This window comes from Stigmatopora argus, chromosome 13, assembly GCF_051989625.1.
Source record: "Stigmatopora argus isolate UIUO_Sarg chromosome 13, RoL_Sarg_1.0, whole genome shotgun sequence".
Lineage (NCBI taxonomy): Eukaryota > Metazoa > Chordata > Actinopteri > Syngnathiformes > Syngnathidae > Stigmatopora > Stigmatopora argus.
Window position 1 is genome coordinate 17,739,078 of NC_135399.1, and position 21,079 is coordinate 17,760,156.

The 21,079-nt window shown below is 48.2% G+C and overlaps 1 protein-coding gene across 1 annotated transcript; it reads right to left on the minus strand.

The window, feature by feature from the left end:
• Positions 1 to 1,100: 1,100 nt before the first annotated feature.
• vwa8 (von Willebrand factor A domain containing 8) lies at positions 1,101 to 20,698 on the minus strand. The gene is made up of 45 exons (XM_077616428.1): positions 20,474 to 20,698; positions 19,950 to 20,027; positions 19,753 to 19,883; positions 19,475 to 19,585; positions 18,224 to 18,391; positions 17,657 to 17,821; positions 17,523 to 17,572; positions 17,166 to 17,274; positions 16,966 to 17,070; positions 16,711 to 16,839; positions 16,449 to 16,595; positions 15,880 to 15,957; positions 15,630 to 15,790; positions 15,438 to 15,551; positions 14,500 to 14,683; positions 14,202 to 14,279; positions 14,010 to 14,125; positions 13,833 to 13,930; positions 13,515 to 13,621; positions 13,133 to 13,204; positions 12,948 to 13,024; positions 12,063 to 12,138; positions 11,856 to 11,991; positions 11,643 to 11,762; positions 11,373 to 11,578; positions 11,128 to 11,279; positions 10,553 to 10,661; positions 9,869 to 10,007; positions 9,538 to 9,725; positions 9,188 to 9,307; positions 9,018 to 9,082; positions 8,826 to 8,951; positions 8,504 to 8,616; positions 8,270 to 8,421; positions 7,975 to 8,203; positions 7,816 to 7,897; positions 7,438 to 7,642; positions 6,455 to 6,563; positions 6,102 to 6,258; positions 4,075 to 4,183; positions 2,871 to 2,996; positions 2,641 to 2,799; positions 2,467 to 2,565; positions 2,161 to 2,399; positions 1,101 to 1,565 (listed from the first exon to the last, which is right to left on the minus strand). The coding sequence occupies exons 1-45, from the start codon at positions 20,610 to 20,612 to the stop codon at positions 1,457 to 1,459; spliced, it is 5,742 nt and encodes a 1,913-aa protein (XP_077472554.1). The 5' UTR covers positions 20,613 to 20,698; the 3' UTR covers positions 1,101 to 1,456.
• Between the last annotated feature and the right edge of the window lie 381 nt (positions 20,699 to 21,079).

Genomic DNA, 21,079 nt, shown 5'->3' on the forward strand with positions numbered 1-21,079 from the left:
AATTACACTTTAACGTCAGTCCAAACCGACTTTGAACTACTATACTACAGTTACTTTAAGTTCTGCCGAGGCCCCGCCCTCCTTTTTTTTTGCCAATTTCACTCATTTTTCAGCCAAGTCATTGACAAAAGTGAACCATTTCACCTTTTATACTATATACACTATTGACAACCCCTATTTTTCCAAAATGACTGTTTTTAATGAAGCTTTCTGATATTCACTTTGTGAATTGAACTACTAAAACGTGAACTTTTCCGCTACATGTTTACATGCTATGATCAACTTAATATGACTATAAATAGTTGTTTTAAAGCTATAGACGACTCATTTTAACTCAGAGGCTACCGTTGACGGCGATAGACGTCCAGCCAGTTTAGACAGGTGGGCTGGGGGGGGTTATTGAACGTTTGTTTTTTTGGTTTCCAACCTGTGCAAATTGTTTGGACTGATAACGCATCGCGAGGGGGAGCGTGATGGCCATGCGCATGCGCAGGAGCCCGACTCTTCAGAACGCCATGAGTACAAATTTCGCTAAAATTGTGCGTCAAGTCATCTCTAAAATTGGCTTTAGCGGAGAAATGCGCTACGTCTGCAGTCTAAACTCAGCCCGAGGCGGCGGACAAAAGGTCAGAAAAAAGCAAGCAACTTACTGGAAACAGGAAGACGCGTGGTTGAAGCTGCTGACATCAACAACGTGAAAAGGGAAGGAAAGTACGAGAAGCGGCTAATGAGGTCATAACGAGCAGCTGGGCGACACGAGCCTAATAGCCAATCATAAGACAAGCCTGAATCAAGCCAATAGAAACCATTGTCATTGGGAAAGAAAGCAAACAACTGTATTTTTTAAAATATTATTTATGTCTGTTTGTTTATTGTTATTTGTGCACTTCGTGGTGAAACTTTAAATCTCATCAATGACAATAAAAACATTGAATTCAATTCAATAATCCCTATATGCCATCTTTTCCAGACTTTATTTCATAGTTTCATATTTCATAGCCTATGACTAATACTCAAGTAAGGAAAAAAAAGAGGAATAGAGAAAAATTAGTGAGGCACTTTTCAAACACCCAATAAAATAAATGTATATATATATATATATATATATTTTTTTTTTTTAATGCTCATAGTCACTCACCCTATAAAGGGTTAAAGGTCAACTCTTGAATAGCTCTTCCCTCTCCCTCAAAGCATTAGTAGCTTAAATTGTTCATCTCTCAGTTTTTTTTTCAAGTAAAAGGACATTTTTATGTGCTCACCTCGTTTGACGTCTTTAGTCATGTCCACGTCCAACGCACGAGCGGGTGGTCCGACCGTGAAACGAGATCCCAGATTCCTCGGGGAACGGAGACGACCGTCGGAAATCCGAGGTGGACGTCCTCGCTCGGGCGAGACTTGGCTGGCTCCTTTCCGAGGCCTCCACTTGGCGTTGGAGGCTTCGCGCCGCCTGGCGACGTCACACGGTGGACAGCAGGGTGGATGTGAAGATCTGCTGCAGTATTTGGGGGATCTGCTTGGTATCCATGGCGATGAAGGATCTCCCGGCCGGGAGGGTCTTTTGGAGTCTGGTGCACACACAAAAAAAGATCCAATTGGTCTGTTAACCATTCTGTAAGCGAGCTTTGGCTATTTCTCGGTCTGGCAAACAACATGTAATATTCATTGTATCATTTTCTCCATTTTTAGTCCAAACACGCTTAAATACAGGATTCTCAATAGGAAAAAAAACACACGTAAACTTTAACTTAAAGAATTTGATATGGAACTTCAGCTGAGAAACAGCGCCCTCGTGCGTTCAACGCGATGACAACACGTCACGGCACGACGACTGCCCGCTGCCGCCTAGAGGTCGCAGGGGGAAGCGCAGACACCTATTGTTTATTTCCACCCAAAACGCGAGCGTAAAGATGGATTTGGACGCATTTTGATTTCGACGCGCAAATCGTGCAACGTGATATCGCGATATATCACCAAATCGTTTAAAAATAATAATGTGTTGCCATATGTTTGACACCCCGGTGCTCGCTTTTGCAGTCACTGCGAGCGAGAAGAGGCCTTTGCTTTGAAAGGTGTTTGCCCAAGGCGTTAAAGTTTGACGAGCGTCCCGCCGAGATTTCTTCACAAATGAATGATTCATAGAGCGTCTGGAATGGGACTGACCTTTCTGCCTGATCTCCCAGGGAGCCGATGAAAACGGCAAAGGCGTTGACCCGCGGGTCGGAGGTCAGCACCCGGGCGAAGCGCTCGGGCCGGATCCCGTAGCGCTCCAGGTTGGCGTCGCTCAGCACCACCACGAAACGCTCGTCGGCGTCCTCCCGCGCCAGCTCGGCGATGCTGGCCGCCGTGCCTTCCAGCGTGGAGTCGCCGCTCATGCAGAACTGAGAGTGGGCGTGCATCGTCTGCAACGGATGGCGGACAAAAGTTATCGGGAACGGGCTCCAAGTACGGCTTTCTGTGACTTTGTACCTTGAGAACCTTCAGCCTTTGCTTGTCGTTCTTGGGGACCCGATCCACTCCCACCAGCTGGATGTCGTGGCCATCGCCCGAGTGGCCCATGATGTCGTACTGTGGCCACGCCTCAACGTCAGTTCCCCGAGGAACGCGAGGCGGGACACGTTCAGCGGCGGCGAGCGCCCTCACCTGGAACTCGTGCTCGTAGTTCTCCAGAGCCTCCATGACCATGCAGGCGGCCTCCATGGAGCGCTCCAGTCGGCCGTCCACGCCGTTGAAGCGATACATGCTTCCCGACACGTCGGCCAGCACGCGCAGGCGTTTGGGCTTTTGCTGGGGCGTGCCGGGCTGCGGATCGTTGTGTGTGTGAGGAAAACAACAACAACAACAACAATGACCAAAGAAGAGGGAACGCTCACCTCGGGTTCCTCTTCTCCTCTACGTTTATAGATGGCCCTTTCGCCGGTGAGGCCATCGATGATTTTGGCGTCATCCAGTTCTCCCAGGGCCTGGTTCTTTAACCACTGGCGCTCTTTGGCTTTGGCCTTTGTCAAACACACACACACAAAATCAGTTTACACTTCAACATTGGAATACACGAGACAACGCAACGATCCAAATTTTGTTGCTTGTAACAAACCCTTCACTCAATCACTGCCACGGATATTAAAATGGTTTAAAACGTTTTGGAGAGACGTCTGATCCCACGGCGACGTTTCAATGACTGCCAATCAGTTCGAATATGTATTTTCAAAAATGTTAAGGTCTTCATGAGCACTTGCTCGACCAGCGCCACCTTCTGTCCCCTGTGGGAAAGGCAGGCTTAAAGGCCTTAGCGGGTCAACGCGGTCGCTCGGATCACTTTTTGGGAGCCTCGCGCAGGTGCTTCTATCCGGCAGGCCGCAAAGCCGAAACAGCAACGTTTCACCTAGCGCGTCGAATCAATCGTCGCCTGGGATCAAAATAAGACGGCGCCACGTGGGCCCCCGTCTCCCTCCCGCCGGCGGTCCGGGCGAGGAAAACGATAACGATGGCTCGTCGCTCACGGGAGAGCAAACACCTGGAGAGGGGGAAAATAAAAAGCTCCGCACCTGGACGGGAGAATAATAGCGGCAGTGTGGCAGCTCTGTAATCATTCTTGTGTGACACACGCTTAAACACACATTGGACGAGTCAAACATGCAGACAAAGTCCACACCATGGAACGACGTCATACTTAAAGATAGGTATGTCCTTCATCCCATCGCGTCATTTTCGGAGGCATTGGGTAACAGCTAGTTTGACGGAATTGGACGTCTGTCGCCGTCAATTATTGCCAGCCTCCTTAATATTAGAATTTAACTTCAAGGAGCGTCAATGGCAGTGAAAGAGTAAAGGCCCACCACCAACAAAATAATCCACAGGCATGAGGATATGACCAAAAATCAACAAATATTTTGGAATTACATTTACATTTGTGAAACTGGCCACCACTGGGATAGGCTCCGGCACCCCCGGTCACCCCTTTGAGGGTAAGTGGGTTGAAATGAATGAAATCATTTTAGGAAGTGAAAATGGTTTTCCCAGACTATTTTTGTTTTGAAAAGGGATATTTGCAAAAAAGTTGTACACGTTTTGTCCCACCTGCAAAGTCTCCAGGATGGTGCGCAAGGACTGAACTTGTCTCCTGACAGCGCTGGAGAATCGCTGGTACGTGGCGGCGTCGTATTCGCTCATGTCAATCTCCTTCAGCCTGAGAGACGGCGAACGCATGCACACAAAAACACGTTGGAACTGAGGACGTGTCGCAGCTCGCCATACTGTAATGTACAGTGTGTGTACAGTGTGTGTAGTGTGTGTGTGTGTGTGTGTGTGTGTGTGTGTAGTGTGTGTGTGTACGTGGGACAACCATAAAGGCTTTCTCTGTCCTCTCCGTTTTGAGTTCCCTTTAGCCCCTCATTCTTTTAACCTCCCACTCATTAGCCACAGCGACTGCCTTCACTCTCCTCCTCGCGTCAATCTCTTCTTCTGTTTAATCCCCCCCAAGTTTGCCCCCCCATTTCCTCCTCTCCGTCCCTCTGGAAAAATGGCGTCACCACATGCTTTAATTGTCCCCTTCCTCTGCAGCTTTCAAGATTTCTTTTTGTTTTGTTTACTCGGCTTCAGGTTGAACAGCGGCACCCCGTTTGAAAAACGATGGCCGTTTTCAACAAGCGCAAGCCAAAACAGGCTTAGGTATGCTCAAATGACAGGGCGTATTTATGTATGCACACGCTCGAGCGGCCGGGCTTGCCAACTTTCAACTTTTCACATTTTCAAATGAGACAATCAGTGTGACTGCCTGCTTTTTTATATCAGGGTGCATTAGATTATTTAATTCATTAATGCTGTTGATGGAGGGTTAGGGTAACATGATGACTTCCAACCTTCCCAGTGTAAATGTCTGCAGGTGTCAATGGCAGTGCATGAAAAACATATTCCAGTGGTGTCAGGATATTGTTAAACAAACAAAAAAAAGTGTGCGCCCCGATTAAAATGCAGGCATCAGTTTTGGTGGGTACAAAAAAAATATATTGCAATATTACGACGCAATAAGTGGCGTTCGAGATCGTCTGTCCTAAGATGGCCGTCAATTACAAACGTTGCTTGAAAAGCAGCAAAGGAGGAAAAACAAGTGATAAGTGTTCAAGCTCCTCAATTTATGGGTCTACACTAAAAATAGTGGATACATTTACATGTTAAATTGGAATGCCAACTAGGATTGGTACTTTTTTTGAACACTGACGTTGGCTTGGGAATCTTTGGTGTGATGTAAATAAACAGGAATTCACTTGAGCCCATACACGACCTTTTAACAAATCGTGGCTCTGTATTGGAAAAGGAATTGGAGCATTTAGCCCAAATTTAAACTCGACAAGTCTCTAAGAATAACCGCATAGCTCACATTTTTTCAACTCCGCCTTTTTTGGTGGTTGTTTTTTATTTTATTTTTATAGATATATTTTTAGATGACTCCAATTTGAGCGGAACTAGTCATTCAGTCGGCCTTGACCGTGTTAAATTGAAGGCGAGGAATGTGGAAGAAATATGTTTGGGGATGCTTTTCAAACGAGGCCACGCCATTTCTGGGGGATGCTTTGGTCTCACTTCCTATGATTAAAATCCCACCTCCCGTGCGTGCGTGTGTGTGTGTGTGTGTGTGTGTGTGCGCGCGTGTGTGTGTGTGTGTGTGTGTAACTACTTGCATGAGAGCAGACAGACATAACAATCACGTAGACTCTGCGGGCATGAATTTGAGTGGACTCAGACAATAAACCACAAGCATCCCTAGCAGGAAATGCCTCAGAATGCACGCCTGCCAAAAAAGGGGCGGGGCTTTACACTAACGTGGAAATTCCAAAAGTGCCCTGAGATTATTTATGGCCACAACATTTGGAATATAGCGTGCTATTTGTCAATACCTACAAGGTGCAATTTCTGCTCTCACTTTTGAGGCACTTTCTTGTTCATGTCCAATCTTTTTGGCCTAGCAAAGCCAATAGCGGCCAATGAGTTAACACTTGAAAATAGGAGTACATATTATTGTTTTTTACTCAATTGCCATCTTGTTTGAATGGACGATCTCGACGACTTCACGCGAATTGAGACGATTGAGATTGCATGCAACCCACCGGTCTTTGAAGGCCTTTTCGGCCATTTCCCGCGCAGCTTTGCGGACTTCCTCGGGGACGGCGTCCTTCTCAGCCTGGGAAACCTGGTGGACCTTGTGTCCCGCGTCCAAGCGATACGGGCCCCCTTTCCCGCCCAGACCTGCCGTGTCTCGACCTCCTGCGGGGCAAAACAAACCAAATTTCAAATTGGAGAGGCCCTTCCATGTCGCCCTGAGAACTTGGCGTGTCCAAAAGGATTCAAACGAATCTTGGCAACATGCAAACCAAAAAACAATAGTGAAACTCAAAAGTCAAACTCAAAACTGTCTCTAACGTATGTAGTAACAGGGTGTTTGCGGGACTGGGCCAATCACCTGTTCCACCTGCCCACTGGTTTCCGCCCACATGGGGGGCATTATTAGCATCCACCTTGCCGTGTTTCGGGGCGGAGACATCCAGGCCGCTCTCCCTCTGGATGGTAATCTAAAAGCAGGGACACCAACAACAAAAATAAAACAACAAGCCAATCAAAGACTTGCGTCTAAAAGAGATTCCGAATAAAAATTGTAAATGCGCCTTGAAGACTAGCATCACATAGGCAATTGCTTTGGCGCTCTCCGCCCAAAATGAACCCAAGCCTGGTATGGGAACGAGGCACGTAAAGCGAGTGGCGAGAAGTACGTACGCTACGTCGGCGCCATACAGTACAGTTAATGTTGTTTGTCTGGAGCCAACGGGGAGCACAGTGGGCGGCTTGTCCGACCCGCTGGCTGCGTTAAACAAGTGACCATTGAGTGTGTGTGTGTGTGTGTGTGGGTGTGTGTGTGGGTGTGCGCGCCTCGCCAAAACACTCGAATCTCATGCGAGAGCGGGCACCGTTAAAGCCGTATTAGCCCATTTAAAAGCGCTAATAAGCGAGGTCAAAGCCGTTTCTTACGACAGCTTTTCATTCCTTAATGTCGAGTTTGTCGTCCGTTATGAAATATAAACAATTTAATCAGGGAATAGACCGTTGTAGCCTAGTTTCAACATGTTCTATTAAGTCAGTATAGTACTGCAGTGCTGTATAAGAATGTGTCTCCCGGACAATGCGGCCTCAGTGGACAGATCAATAGCCGCGAGTCCAAACTCTTGCATCATCATCGCCACCAAGCCTTTTATTCATTAGGTCGGCGATGCCAGCGGCTCGCAAGCGCAAGAAGCGGCCAATCGGACCCAGGCTCATTGGCAAAGCAGCACTGCCGCTATGTGGCGGTGAGTGACATGACAGCGTGCTTCGTGGGTTTTGCAACTCGTAATTACAGATGCATTTTGTTATTTTGGAAAATACTGCAAGACTTTTTCGTTTTTTTTTTACCTGCACGGGCCTGCCGTCCTCAGAACCAATCATATTCCTCCACTCCATCAGCGAGCGCTGCAAGGTGTCCATTCCCGTCTCCCAGAGTCGCACGTAGCCTCCGGCGTCCACGGTGACCACGCCGCCCGTGTTGAGCGCCGCCATCAGGACGTCCGTCTCGGACACTTTGGACAGCCAGTTAGTGTAGGGGGACGCGGACGTCGACCTGTCGCACCGGCACAGTGGACACCCCGGTCAAACTACAGTAGTTACCGAGGGACGTCACCACGATAAAGATAAAATAAAAGACTCGATCTCGCTTGAACGGCAAAAGGTTTTTGTTCGGTGAGTCAAGATAAACGGCAAGATGGCGGCGCCGCGGCTGTGTGTCTTTCCTACCTAGGGACGGGAATGTATTTGACTTTTTTGGAGTTGAGATCAGTCACTTCCAGATAGGCCACCGTCATCGGAGGGGTCACGTCTGAGGGTCAAACAGACAACGAGTTGCTACGTAGCCGCCGTGATGCAAAAAAAAAAAAAAGCCTCAACTGGAATCACCTTTGGGGTAGATCTCCTTCAGGGGAACCTTGCTCGGGGGAAGGGCCCGAACCACCTGATTGGCCGACAGCAGACTGACGCAATTGCTCCGCTTGGCCGCGGGAGCCCGCCGGCCACCTCGGAGGAACGCGCCGCCGCCACCGCCGCCACCGCCGCCACCGCCGCCACCGCTGCCGTTCATCTCCGATAGGTCGACCGCTCTCGGGAAGCTGTACACCTCGTTGGGGGACTGCGCCAGACGTCGGGCAAAAGACGTGTTACTTCGGGGTCGTGGTCACGTCTACGTACGCCGTACCATGAGGTCCGGGAAGCCCACGACGACTCGCGCAAAGGCGCCGGCGTCGGCCACGATGCGATTCGGAGAGACGATCTTTTGACCGAGGGCCGAGCTGAGATTCTCGTTGGGAAGCGGATCGGATGACAGCATCTGGGGGACCCGCGTGTGGTCTGGACAAATACGGACAAATATCCACATGGTTAAAAACGCGCTTACACCGAGAACTTGTATATCGATCAAACTAGTCGTTACCTGTGGTGGTGGCTTCGTGTCCCGAGCCGACAGGTTCCTCGCTGATGCTGTGCAGCTGACAAACGCCCGAGTCCTCGGCCCCCATGTGCGTGGGCTTGGTCAGCAGGAACTTTCTGTTCATGGTTAAGGTGAGGAAGAATAAAGACAAAGAGGCAAAGACCTTCAAATGATAGGGACTAGGATATGTACTGGATTTAACAACAACAACAAAAGGTGTCCTGCATTTCTCTGCAAATGAATTGGACCTCTCCTAATTAGTGGGAGGGTGCACCTTGGCCAGTGGAAGAGCCCTTATGATTTTTAACGAACGATGGTCACGTACTTGTGGGTGCGGCTCTCCAGCAGCAGCCAGCGATCCTCCGCCACCAGGAAGACGGAGTGGAGATTGATGGGCAGCGAGATGGTGTGAAGCTGGCCCTCCAGCACATCCAGCACCTCCAGCTGATTGCTGCAACGGCACAAGGCCCATGTAGCGCGGGAGGCGGCCACCAAAACGTCATCGCCTCGCTCTCACCCGGATTCCTTGTAGAAGAGCAGCCAGTTCTTGTGGGAAAAGTTGCCACACATCTTGTGTTCCCCCTGAAAAAGCCAGCACAATTTGCTCTCTCTGCTATAGGTGGCTTCCAAAGTGCAATGTGGGGACTACAAATATTCCAATGGCAAAGGGCATTTGATGCTGCTGACCTGCGTTTCTTTACTGCTCCACCAATGAGACGCTTTGCCAGGGGTGGACTCGCCGTCCGCCGAGAGCAGAAGCCTCCGCACCGCACCCGTGGCCATGTCCACGTGGAGCACCGTGTTACTCTGATCCAACGGGCGGAAAGGACATTGGAATATATCGCGGCTTATTTCGCTGCAATGTTTTTAATAACTGTCTATTTAATACTGCAACGTATACAGTCATCCCTGGAATATGGCGATTAATGTAGAGTCTACATTACCGTGTTACTCTGATCAAAGTAACACTGTAGACATTGTAGACCATGGTTGCACTGATGGAAAAATCCCGAAGTAGGGCTTTGCTTGATTCCAACCTGTTCCTCGTGCAACACCAGCTGACCTTCCAGCGGACCTCCGAGGGGGGCCACGCTGACGACGGGCTGCCAGACCCCGCCGATGGTCCTGGGGAAGATGTTGTGAAGTTCCACGCACTGGATGGTCTGGCCCCGCTCCTTCATGGAGTACAGCGTCACCGGGTTACACGTGGCCACGTACACAGTGTCTGCAAAGCAAACGGGATGCTTCTATCGTCTGGATTTCCCCAAGATGGCGGCTCATCGCTCGACGAGGTGTGGGATGAAGAGGTCGGATCAGATCGTAGAGGCAACTCCTCTCGTGGAAACGTAACACGAGAGGAACGCTCACCGTCTTGGGTAACGACGTCGCAGACGATGTTGACTTCGTTGATGGGAATCTGCCAGTGGGCTTTCTCCTCGCTGAAACTCAACGCCCGGCTCTCCTGCCGGTCGCACGGATAGGCTTGGACGCGCAGGTAGGCGGGACCCTGGAAGGCTCACATCATGTTAGCTAGCCCGGGCTAAACACAAGGCAGAAAATAATCGCTAGCCGTTTGCTGCCGCCTCAGAAATGACAGCATTTACGTAAACAAAACCATTGTTTTAATGTTGAAAAGTGTCATTTTGTGTTTGTGCTACAATTTTACAAGAAAAAGTAGCACACATTATTTTGCTTGCTGAATAACGTTACATTTAGTGAGGACAAAAATGACCTAAAAAGTAGCCAATTCATACGGGGTCCTTTTTTAATATGTTGCCAGAGTTTTCAAAAACCATTCCTTTGTTGTACTACTAAGAAGATCCTCATTTATTTTTGTTTAAACCGTTTGACCGCTTATGGGCAGGAATTTGAACAAATTTTGCTAGCAAACTGTTGGTTTCTTTTTTTGCTTTTTGTTAAGAGCGACACCCTTTGACGACAACATAATGATTCCTGGCAGGAGCATCATCATCCCCTTTGTGCTACATCACCACTTTGACACAGCGCATAGCTAACGTGCCGCCTTAAAAACCAAACAAACACATTGCTTACCTTGACATCAATGCGATGCGTCTCGGAAGGACAAAGCAGTTTGCGCCGGGCGTTGCCTTTTTGGTTTATGGTCCAAAATCCGGTCAGCTGGGCTTCCGGCAGCGGCAACCTGAATGAACAGAACATTAAACTATGACTTGAAGAATTTTGCTTAACTTTACATATTTTAAATCTGTGACTGAATGAGAAGTGTTGAAGTCGTTTGTGCATTCGCTGTCTGTTGCGATAAATTGTTTTGTATTTTGCTAGTTTTTTTTTATGGGAGGTTTGGAATAAAATCACAGGACACGTAAGAAACAAATATTTTTCTTTATTCAAATGTCTTTCTATTTTTACATTTTTACTCATGTTTTGTAGATATTGAAGTCCTGTTCAAGGCTTCACTCAAATTTATTTTTCAACAGCAAAAGCGTTGAAACAAATGGTTGTTTCTTACATGATCCCGATGATTGTTTGCAGATGGAAAACGGATTACGGTCGCAAAGAGTCGATTCTCGTCCACAAGAATCGACTCTTTCCGACCGTCATTTTTCTTGCCTCACACAAAAAGATAGTTCCAGACTAAGATGCCTTACTCCTTGGCCAGCTTAACAGAGTTGGCCTTGGCTCCGATGGGGATGCCGTGCTTGTGCAGCGCCTCCATGAGGACGTCGTACGTGTCTTTGTTGTACGAGTCAAAGTCAAAGACGTTCCGGACCACGTTGGCCAGACCCTCGTTGGGGAATTTCTGTCAAAACAGAAGGATTCCAAAATTGGCTCCAAATCATTCTAGTTTCAATTTCACATGCCGGAGCAAGGAGGTCACGTTCCGTCTTCTCACCTGGAGATGCTTGACGACGTTGACCACCTCGCGGGTGGAATACGGGTAGGCGATGGCGCCTCGGTCGGCCATGGAGCGCAGCTCCCCGAAGGCGCCCACCAGCTTCTCCAGAGTGACGTCGGGAACGGCGGGGCCGTACCGCTTCAGCATGGCCAGCTCGTCCCTGGCTTTGGGGTTGTCCACGGCGTGGCAGCTGAAGATGTCACCTGGTGGGAACCCGCATTTAGCACGGAGCGCCCCCCTGAGGCGAGCACGTGGCGCAGGGTCCACCTAAAGCTCCAAAGAAGTCGTTGCCCAGGAAGGGAAAGCCCGGTCGGTTAGCTAGCACCAGCATCCTGAAGTCCGGGTGCATGGCGATGGCGTTAGCCCTCCCCTGGGCTTCCAGTGGATCTGAGGAGAAAACCATGGACATTCTGTTCATATTCAGTCAAGATTTTCTTCTCTGGGGTTGTAAGAAGCCTCAAAGAATGGAAAGGCGACCACCTGAGATGATTCTGCGCCCGTCAGCCAGGATCATCTCTCCGCTTTCCACCAGCGTTTTGAGGACGCAGGTGACGTTCGTGGGCGCTTTGTCGGCCTCGTCGATCACCAAAACGTGGCCCATCTTGACGGCCTTGACCTGCGCGCAAAAAAAATATTTAGAAAATAAATACATTCAACGTGAGAACGGGGAGAACCGGCGCAACAGACCAGCGGCGAGTCTTCGTAGGTGATGACGCCATCTCGGACGGAAGGCTGCAGCGTCAGCGTCTGCACGGTCGTATCTCTGCCGGGAACAGTACAATATGTGACGCGCTTCCAAGTCACGGTCAGCTCCTCTTATGAGCGGAAAATCTCGCAAACCATCTCGTGCAGAAGATAGAAAATATTCACTTTTCTTTTTTACTTTCAAGGCCAACCAAATAATAAGGGAAAAAAAAGGCCAATGGCAACGATATAGGGATCACACGTCTATCATGCATGTTCGAGCCGTTCTAAAAATGGACCAAGTCTGAATCCCAACCACTTTTATTCCCAGATGATGTTCCCAAATGAGCATAGCTGGCACACACACACACACACATGAAGCACTCCTCTCATACGCACGCACACACACACACACACACACATGAAGCGCACATTGACCCGAACGCCGTCCCGTCCTACTTTCCCTCCTGAACGACTCTTGCTTTTTCTGAGCCGCATCTCTGAAGACTGGTTGAAAAGCCCACACATGCGCACCCACTCTTACCTCCTTCCCATGCCTCCCAGATCTAATATTAGCCACTAAAACCGCCAGGGCTAACCGGGTCATGGCGTCCATCACTTAATCAAGCGCCCCTTTTTTTGACTTTCACAAGAGATGAAACACGAAAAAAAACTGGGTAGGGATCAACGTGTTTGAATTAAAACCTCGATTTATCCAATTTTTTTGCTGAAACTAGCATTAGTAACATCCTGTTATCAACAACAGGTCTTTTATTGTATGATCTACAATTGGCGAAGCGTGGAGTGTAGTCCACGGAAATGGGGAAACTGTCATTTTAAAGAAAAACAAGTCCAATTTGACCACTGCAACAAATTGTTACTACTGACCTGTGCAGCTGTAGGTACTCTCTGGGTCGCTTCAGAAGCTGCAGAAAGCGATCCACTATTTTGTTCTTGCCCACACCCTGTGGCACAAAATAAAAGGTGTTGTAAAAATGGTTTCTTCTCAAAAGAAATGTGGTTGGCTGCCCATTTCTTTGCTAAGGCGCAATTGATTTCCATTTGTAGCCTACCTGGTTGCCGACCAAGAGGAGGTGCTCTCCCAATAGAAAATCTTTCAACATGTCCTCCATCACCATTATGTGCTGCGGAGACAAAGTTCAAAGTGGCAAAAAAGTAGAACATCGTAACAATAAAGCAAAATTGAGTGCCGCTTAATGGTGTCTTTAAGCTTCACTTCTGAAGGAAGCAGGTCATTGGGGGAAAAAAAAGAAAAAAGTAGGCCAAAGTAGGCCATCCTTTCCTGCTCCTCACACATCAACAACATTTGAACAAAAAACAAGAATCGAGGACAGATGGAGCGAGCGAGCCTTTCTAAGAGAAGAATCCATCTGGGCCTAAAAATTGCCCGCGGCGAGGATTATCCGGCCACTCCACTTCGGACTGCGAAATTACCTGGGGATTATCATAGAAGAGTACATCTGGAACCTTCATTTTCTCAGTGGGCTTGTAGACGGGAGCAGACACTTTGCCGATGGTTAACACGCCATCTTTGACCAAACCTGAACAGACGGCACAGCAATCCACAATGACATTTTTAGCGACGTTGACAATAAACAAGAGGTCAACTGATTTTTCAAAGCCAGGTGACCAAAAAGAAAATCAAATCAGCCAAACGTGGATGTCTCCAATGGATTTTGTCAGCTGATCTAATGCAGCTAGGGTCAATATATCTATAGACCTTTCCGATAAACTCAAGCAATGGGTACGCACAGGAGAAGTCCGACGTGTCTTCGGGGGCCGGATTTTCATGCAGGGAGCAGTTGTCCAGGCTTTTCTGGAGCGAAGCGCGGGCCAAGCTGGGGAGGAACCTGAAATGGCAAATAGCTTTACGGTCGTGACAGACCCAAATAATAATAATAATGCAAAGCCCTCGGCGTGTGGGCGCACCTGGAGAGGCAGGCCTTGTTGACGGCGTGCGCGACGCTTTCCTCGGGGTAGGCGGAGAGCCTGCGACAGATCCGCAGCAGCTGTCTGGTGGAGAGGGACGAGGCCAGAGACTGCGCCTGACCACGCGACAAAACAATGGGCCTGGACGCCAGGTAGGTCGTGTCGCCGTTACGCCGGCCGGCGCCCGCTTACCGTCGGGTCGTTTGTTCGTCGGAGGCTGTGCGTGAGGCCCAGTAGCTGTTGGGCGGCCTCCTCGGGAACATTGGGAGACTGAAAACAACAACGCCAGGTGTCCTTCTTAGGCGGTTGACTCATTAACAGCGCTAAATATCCAATCCGTTTTGCCGAGGAGGGCGGACGAAAAAACAAATGACTAGACATTGTCTCTGGCCTCCTCGTTAGCAATGCCGATGCCGGAGAATTCATTGATTTTTTTTCCCCATTCTGCTTAGAAAATCAAGGTGGCTCACTGAGCATACACGTATCTCACCAATCCTCGAAGGAGGTCCATTTCCTCGGCCCGGCCCAGCGGACTGACGCTGTGGTACAGGAACATGGTGAGCAATTCCGGACTCAGCCACTGCTGACCTTTGCTGCCGGTGGCGCCGCCGCCTACTAGCGGAGGCTCGGCCAGCGCCAGCACTCGGAACGACGGGTGGATGGCGAGGATTGACCTGAAAAGTACGGGGGCGATGTCAAAGGTGATAGAGAACGCAATACGCTGTTTCCAGAAAGGTTATCGATAAGCTCTCGACAAGGATGGACATATCCTTTGAAAAAGCCTAACCCAACCAATAGGTCGTTAGCGACACGCAGTATTTAGTACATCACGACCCAAAATGAATACGTAGTGACCGAAAATGAACTGGAAATGACAAGGAGGAGGCTGCCAGGGATGGCCGTAGACGTGGGAGGTTCCCGCCTCCACCGAAAAGACGAGAAAGCCACGACAGGCTCACGCCCGCGAATTACTGTCGCGGCCAATTCACTTCACGGGGAAGGAGATGGCTGCTGACACTTGGCGGTGGACGCCTCTGATTGGAGAGGACAGAGAGAAAGAAGCGTGACGGTGACCCAAGCAGCACCGGACTATCATTACGGCGGTGGGGGAGGAGCATATTGACTATCATTGTGGTGGAGAAAAGAGAATAAAGCCATGATTGGACATCCTGCATTTGTATTGCAGTAGTCTGGCGCAGAACGGTGAACTCATTTTAATGTTATTGTGCGTAATATGCTGTTGCATCAATACCAATTTTAGCTCCAAGGTATGGGCTAATATCAGTATCAGGGGCCCCAAAAATTACTATTATTTGAATAGGATGCTGCTGAAAATTGCGCGGAAACACATCCGTTGATTTTTTTTGTTAATAACGTCCCGCGGAAAAGATGATGCAGAGACCTCTGTGAAAGCGTGCATCTCCATACCTCTCTTTAAGCTGCTCATCGCTCAGGTTCTGTTCCTCTTTCAGGGCCTGGTATCTGTCCCACCTCAGGAGTCTGGTACCATCATAGAGATCCAACTCTCTGTCATGGAGCAATCTGCAGCACAGGGTGCCGCCGTCTTCAAACCAACCTCCCGCTTTCTAATCGTCCACATTCCCAAACGACCGGTCTGACCTGGAAAGGACGGCCAACGTTCCCAAGTTGACCCGGTGTATCCCGTCCAGCAGCAGCAGCTTGCCTTCCACGGCGGCCGTGACCAGCGGCGACGGGCGCCACGCCGTGTCGCCGTTGGGGAGCGTGAACCTCTGTTGGAGGAGATCCCTGGCCGTCATGTCCTGCCAAAAACAAAGGACGCACGCACAACACGTTCAACGTGAGCTGGGTAAAAATGACGCCCGTCGGGGAGCGTGCGTGTTCCGTTCACCTGGTAGAGCATGACGGGCTCGATGCTATAACCAAGGATGGCGGCAAATTCTTTGGCAATCACTGACTTGCCACAACCCTGAAACACACACACACCAGTCTTAATATATCTTAATAATATAGGTACATCTATGTGTATGTATGTATATGTATATATATATATTTTTTATTTTTTTTCAGCAACATGCTTATTTATGTATATGTATTTTTTTTTTTTATTTCAGCAACACGCTTATTCATGTATTTATATATTTATTTATATATTTATCTAATTATTTATCTATTTATCTAATTATTTATCTATTTATCTAATTATTTATTTATTTATCTATGTATTTATTTATCTAATTATTTATTTATCTATTTATCTAATTAATTAATTATTTATCTAATTATTTATTTATTACCTATTTATTTATGTCTAGAATGTCTTTTCCTGTGTCTATTCTCACCCTCTTGCTACTGTGACATTGAAATTTCCCGAATACGGGATGAATAAAGTTATCTAATCTAATCTAATGTAATCTAATACTCTCTCTAGGAGTGGACGCGCGCCATTGCGTACGTTACCTTGGCTCCTACGAGACACATATCCTTCACCATGTGCGACTGCATCATATCGGCGATCAGCTGCGTGTGGCTGGGGGTGCTGATGAAGGCGGAGCCACCGCCACCGCCACCGTGGGCCGGTCGCGGCTCCTTGGAACCGGCGGGGACCTGCTCGTTCAAATTGGTTTCAAGTGTGGAAATCAAAATAGTTTTACACATGAAAATAAATAAAACAAGCGCCTGCTGTTCTCCATTTGAAGTTTGACTTGATAAATACATCTACCTGAAAGGTAATATCTTTATCAGCAACACGCAAGGTGACGTCTGCAAAGCCCTCCACGCCGTCTGTTCTGGACACAGCCACGATGGCGCTTGTTGATGTCTCGCGACCGCCATCCAGAAGCTCAAATTTCTGTGTACGAGTCAGAGAAGCGGCATCATTCGGCCATGAAACGGTTTACATTGGGTTTGTGGCGGCTAAAAATTGAAGCTCGTAGAAGAGAGCGCGAACCGAGACAGACAGATTGTCATGACTTACGCTGAGCACGGTCTCCACGGAGCTCCGCCCATCCTCGCCCAACATGCTCTGGTAGGGGTAAAGTCTCTGGACAAACTGCTGCGAGGACATGCTGGGGAAAACATTCTATGGCAACACAAAGGAGATCGTAAGGTGAAGTATTCAACGCTTGATACTGATCTCTGGCCTCAAAAAGCGGGACGGCGGATGTGTAACGTTACCAGGACGTGAAGGCCCGGAAGGAGGTTGTCCACGGGGAAGTCAGGCAGACCCAAGTTGGCCGATTCCTGGGAGCACAGCGTGGTCGCAAGCGACAGGAGCTGGGACACCCTGACGCAAATGGCAGGTGGTTCAAAACCGCGCCAACATCGAGTATCACCCAAAAAGTGAAAATAACAGTCACTAGTTAAGCTACTATATTGGCTATGTATCGGCCAAAAAATATCGGTCGACCTTCATCGAGAAAGATCATCATTGACTTAAGTTAAATCTGCTACATGTGGCCGATATAGGGGGGAAAAGGCCTTATATTGGTTGTAGTACTTTAATCAACTACTGCTACTTTTTCGAGGGCTCACCTTTGGGCTGCTACAGTGGGGCCAGCCGCGTACAACAGCTCCAATTGGTCCTGGAGATAAAGACCTTTTTGTCAGGGTTAGGGTTACTCTACATTTTCCTTTGGTGTTATATAACGGCGCTTGATGGTGAAGACCTTAAAGGGCAAGTAATAGATGTCTCTGGCCTGGAAGCGAGAACGGAGGGGAGGATCCAGCGGGTTGCCTTTGTATTTGGGCACAGGAAGACCCAGGGCGATCACCCGAAAGTCCTCGCTGACGCGGACGATGTTGCGGTCATCCAGCTCCTCTTTTGTGTGCTCCTACGCTTCCCGGTAGAAAGCAATGTGGCTCAAAGAAGAGGAACAAATACAGTTTTCCGTTTTTTTGGCTTCCAATACGTTCGTTCCCCGGCCGGGATGCACCCTCCCACTAATGAGTTTATCACTAGTGGACGTCCAATCCATTGGAAGTGAGAGGGTGGCAGCCAATGAACAATCCCTTGCACTAACAATGGATTGGACGTGTCTGACCAAGCCGTAATAGCAATGAGTATGCAGTCATTTATTATTGAAAGAAAGAAAAATGTATATATTTTTCTTTCAGGAAACGTGCTGGCATCGGCTGATATTATGCAGCCAGTGGTCAAGAGTAAAAAAAAATATGTATATATATATATATTTTTAAATTTGTCACAGCAAAAGTAGTAGACTTTGCGTGGGTACCTGCAGCAGTTTGTCGTAGCGTTGGGCCGCCATGAGGAAACGCCCGTCCTCCAGTTGCATCTCTCTGTTCTCCAGGAGGTTGTTGAGGACGGGCAGAACGTTCCTCTCCGCCTTCTCCAGACCCTCCAGGAGCAGAACTCGGCCACGGGTGGCCGCCCTCACGGCGCACTGAACGACAAAACAACGACAATGACGTCATCCTCCTCTCCGATATTTCGCCGCTTCCAAACCAGGTGTATTTGGAGAAATGATTTTTTGGGGGGGCCACTGTGATTTCACCATGTGTACGTAGGCACATTTGACGCGGAGAGGAAACCCCAAAAAGCTCCTCTTGACGTCAGACGGCAGGAAACTTAAACGGTCCAAGCGTGTAATTAGCTTTGCGCCTCGCGTGGGAAGCCGAGCCATCAAAAAGGAGGCGAGCGTGGCCCAGATGTTCTAAATCTAAAGGCGCTTCTATTTTCAGCACGGTAATGAGATCATGATTTGGTCATGTCAAGTAACACAAGGGGAACTTTCAAACTAGTTTAGCGTGGAAAAAATGATGGCTATTGTTTCACAGATACGATGGCAAAGACCAAAGTTATTTATTTAAAATCGATTCTCCGGTTTATTGCGATATTCCGTTGCATGGTTAGGCTAATTAGAGAGACGGATCCATTCCGAGTGAATTGAGGACTCCAAATGAGAGCAGATCTCAGAGCTGTAGAAGCGGGCCTCCCCGTAAATTGTCTTTCCGAATGACGGCCACGCGTTGTTTAGAAGAAACTTAAGATCGACCGGCACTTAAAAAGGACTTTCTCACAATATGGTTTTCTCTTCAAAACATCACGCCAATGCAGCACAAAACGAATAAGATACATTGTCCCGGCCTGTTTCCATAGCAACAAGAACGGACAGCTGTTCTTGTCTGGAGGCACACGGGAGGGGGAGCTGAATTTGCGCCAAACATCAACGCTTCATAAATCCATCCTTCTTCATTATAGAAATTTACCGACAACCAGCCGCTACTTTTTTCTCTCCGCTTTGATCCATGCGTTCATTCTCTGCCAACCTCCCACTTCCAAAGGCTTGGACGTCTACTAGTGATAAACGCATTTGTGGGACAGCACATCTTGCTGAATTGTTTAACCCATTGGCTGCCATTGATGGTGCTAGACGTCCAATCCGTTTAAAGTGGAAGGTTAGGCAGCAAATCTGCAGTCTGATGCAGTTGAAAATTTCCCTTTGAGAATAACTAAAGTGGCTTACCTGGTCAACGTAAAAGGCAGTTCCGTCCCGGATCTCTCTCCTCTGTTTCAAGTCGGTCTCTGTGGTGTCCCTGGACAGAGCCACGTACTCCACTTCCCGTTTGGTCAACTCCTACCAAGAAAAAAAAAAAGAAAAAAATCCAATGATCAACAAGACCTTAAAGAGGAAAGTGACTCTCAACCATTTAACCTCAGCCTTTATTGACTCAATTCTAAATCTTAGCAACTCGTGGTCAAATGCTTCACTACCGTGTAGTACTAATATTTACACGGACTCACGAGGTATTGCATGGCGATCGTTCTTTTCAAGGGTCCCGGTGGTCCGATGAGGAATACATCTTGACCCAGAAGGTCTTTCTGCATAATCCATCGCAGATGTTGAGCCACAGCCTGAGGTAGGAAGTCTGCAACTAAACACCAATAAATGACTCATTAGTCCTTGCCATTTTACGGGACAAAAGTACAACTTTACGTACTGTGTTTGACGGGAACAAGTTCAGGGTTGCGTGGCTGTTTCAGTTTGTAGGAAATATCCCCAATGTTCACCGTGTCGCCTGTCGAGACACAAGTTAGCCACAATGTCATATGCACCCTACCGTATCGGGCAAATATCAGGAAAAAATGACCTGTTTTGCCTTAACCCTAAGTTCAATTAACACTAGAAAGAATGGGGATCGCACACAGGGTCATCAATGGCACTCAATCGTAAATCGTAACGCTTCGGGAGGTACACAGCGGTTAACACCCCTAGTTGTGACAGCTTTGAGAGTAAATTACATTTGGAACTTGAAAGTACTTATTTGCCTCCTTGTCGGGTCGGAAATTCGGTATCGGAAGATCCTCAAAACCAGGTGACTCGAACTCGACTAGGGTGCAAAAATATGTAACTCTGACCCCGTAATGGCTAACCTGTTTTAGCTAGCTAGGTCAGATGGTGATCTCATAGAGAAGTTTAGACACGTTATGCTCGTGGTTCTTTACAAGTGGAATGGAACTTTACCTGAGGACGTGTTGAGTAGTTTGACTTCATGATTTCTACACATCCAGCCGTCTTTGCCCAAGACGGCGCCCAAAATAAAGCGAATCCTCCGGGCAGCGATGGCAGTAGCCGTTCCGCGACCCAACATTTGCGGGTGCATACTTGCCGTTTAACCGCTGTCACACCGAGTCCACATCTAAAATAAAATATGTACAACAGAGGTGGACAACCACCGTTTGCCCTCCACCGGCCGACTCGTTTAATGTCACCTCCTATTTTTCCACACGGAATGTTTTTTGGGGGAGGAACTAGTTGGTCCGCGAGTTCAAGAATCCGTGCGGAAACAAACGGCCAAGTTAAAATGCCCGTATACTTCAATTACAGCAAAATTCTATGGCACTTTTCATTATCAACACTAGATGGTGCAAAATAATCCATTTTGACTAGGAAAGTTGGCTCCCTGTTTAAATGAACGGGGGCGTTACCAGTGGCAGGGAATGGGTTAAACATGTTTACATGAATGTGTATATATTTTTTTCTTTTTTGGGAAGGATTCGGTGGAGCTATGACGTCAATTAAGCGCGCGTGTGATCCCCAAGTACGTACTGTGTGGAAGCGGGTCACGTG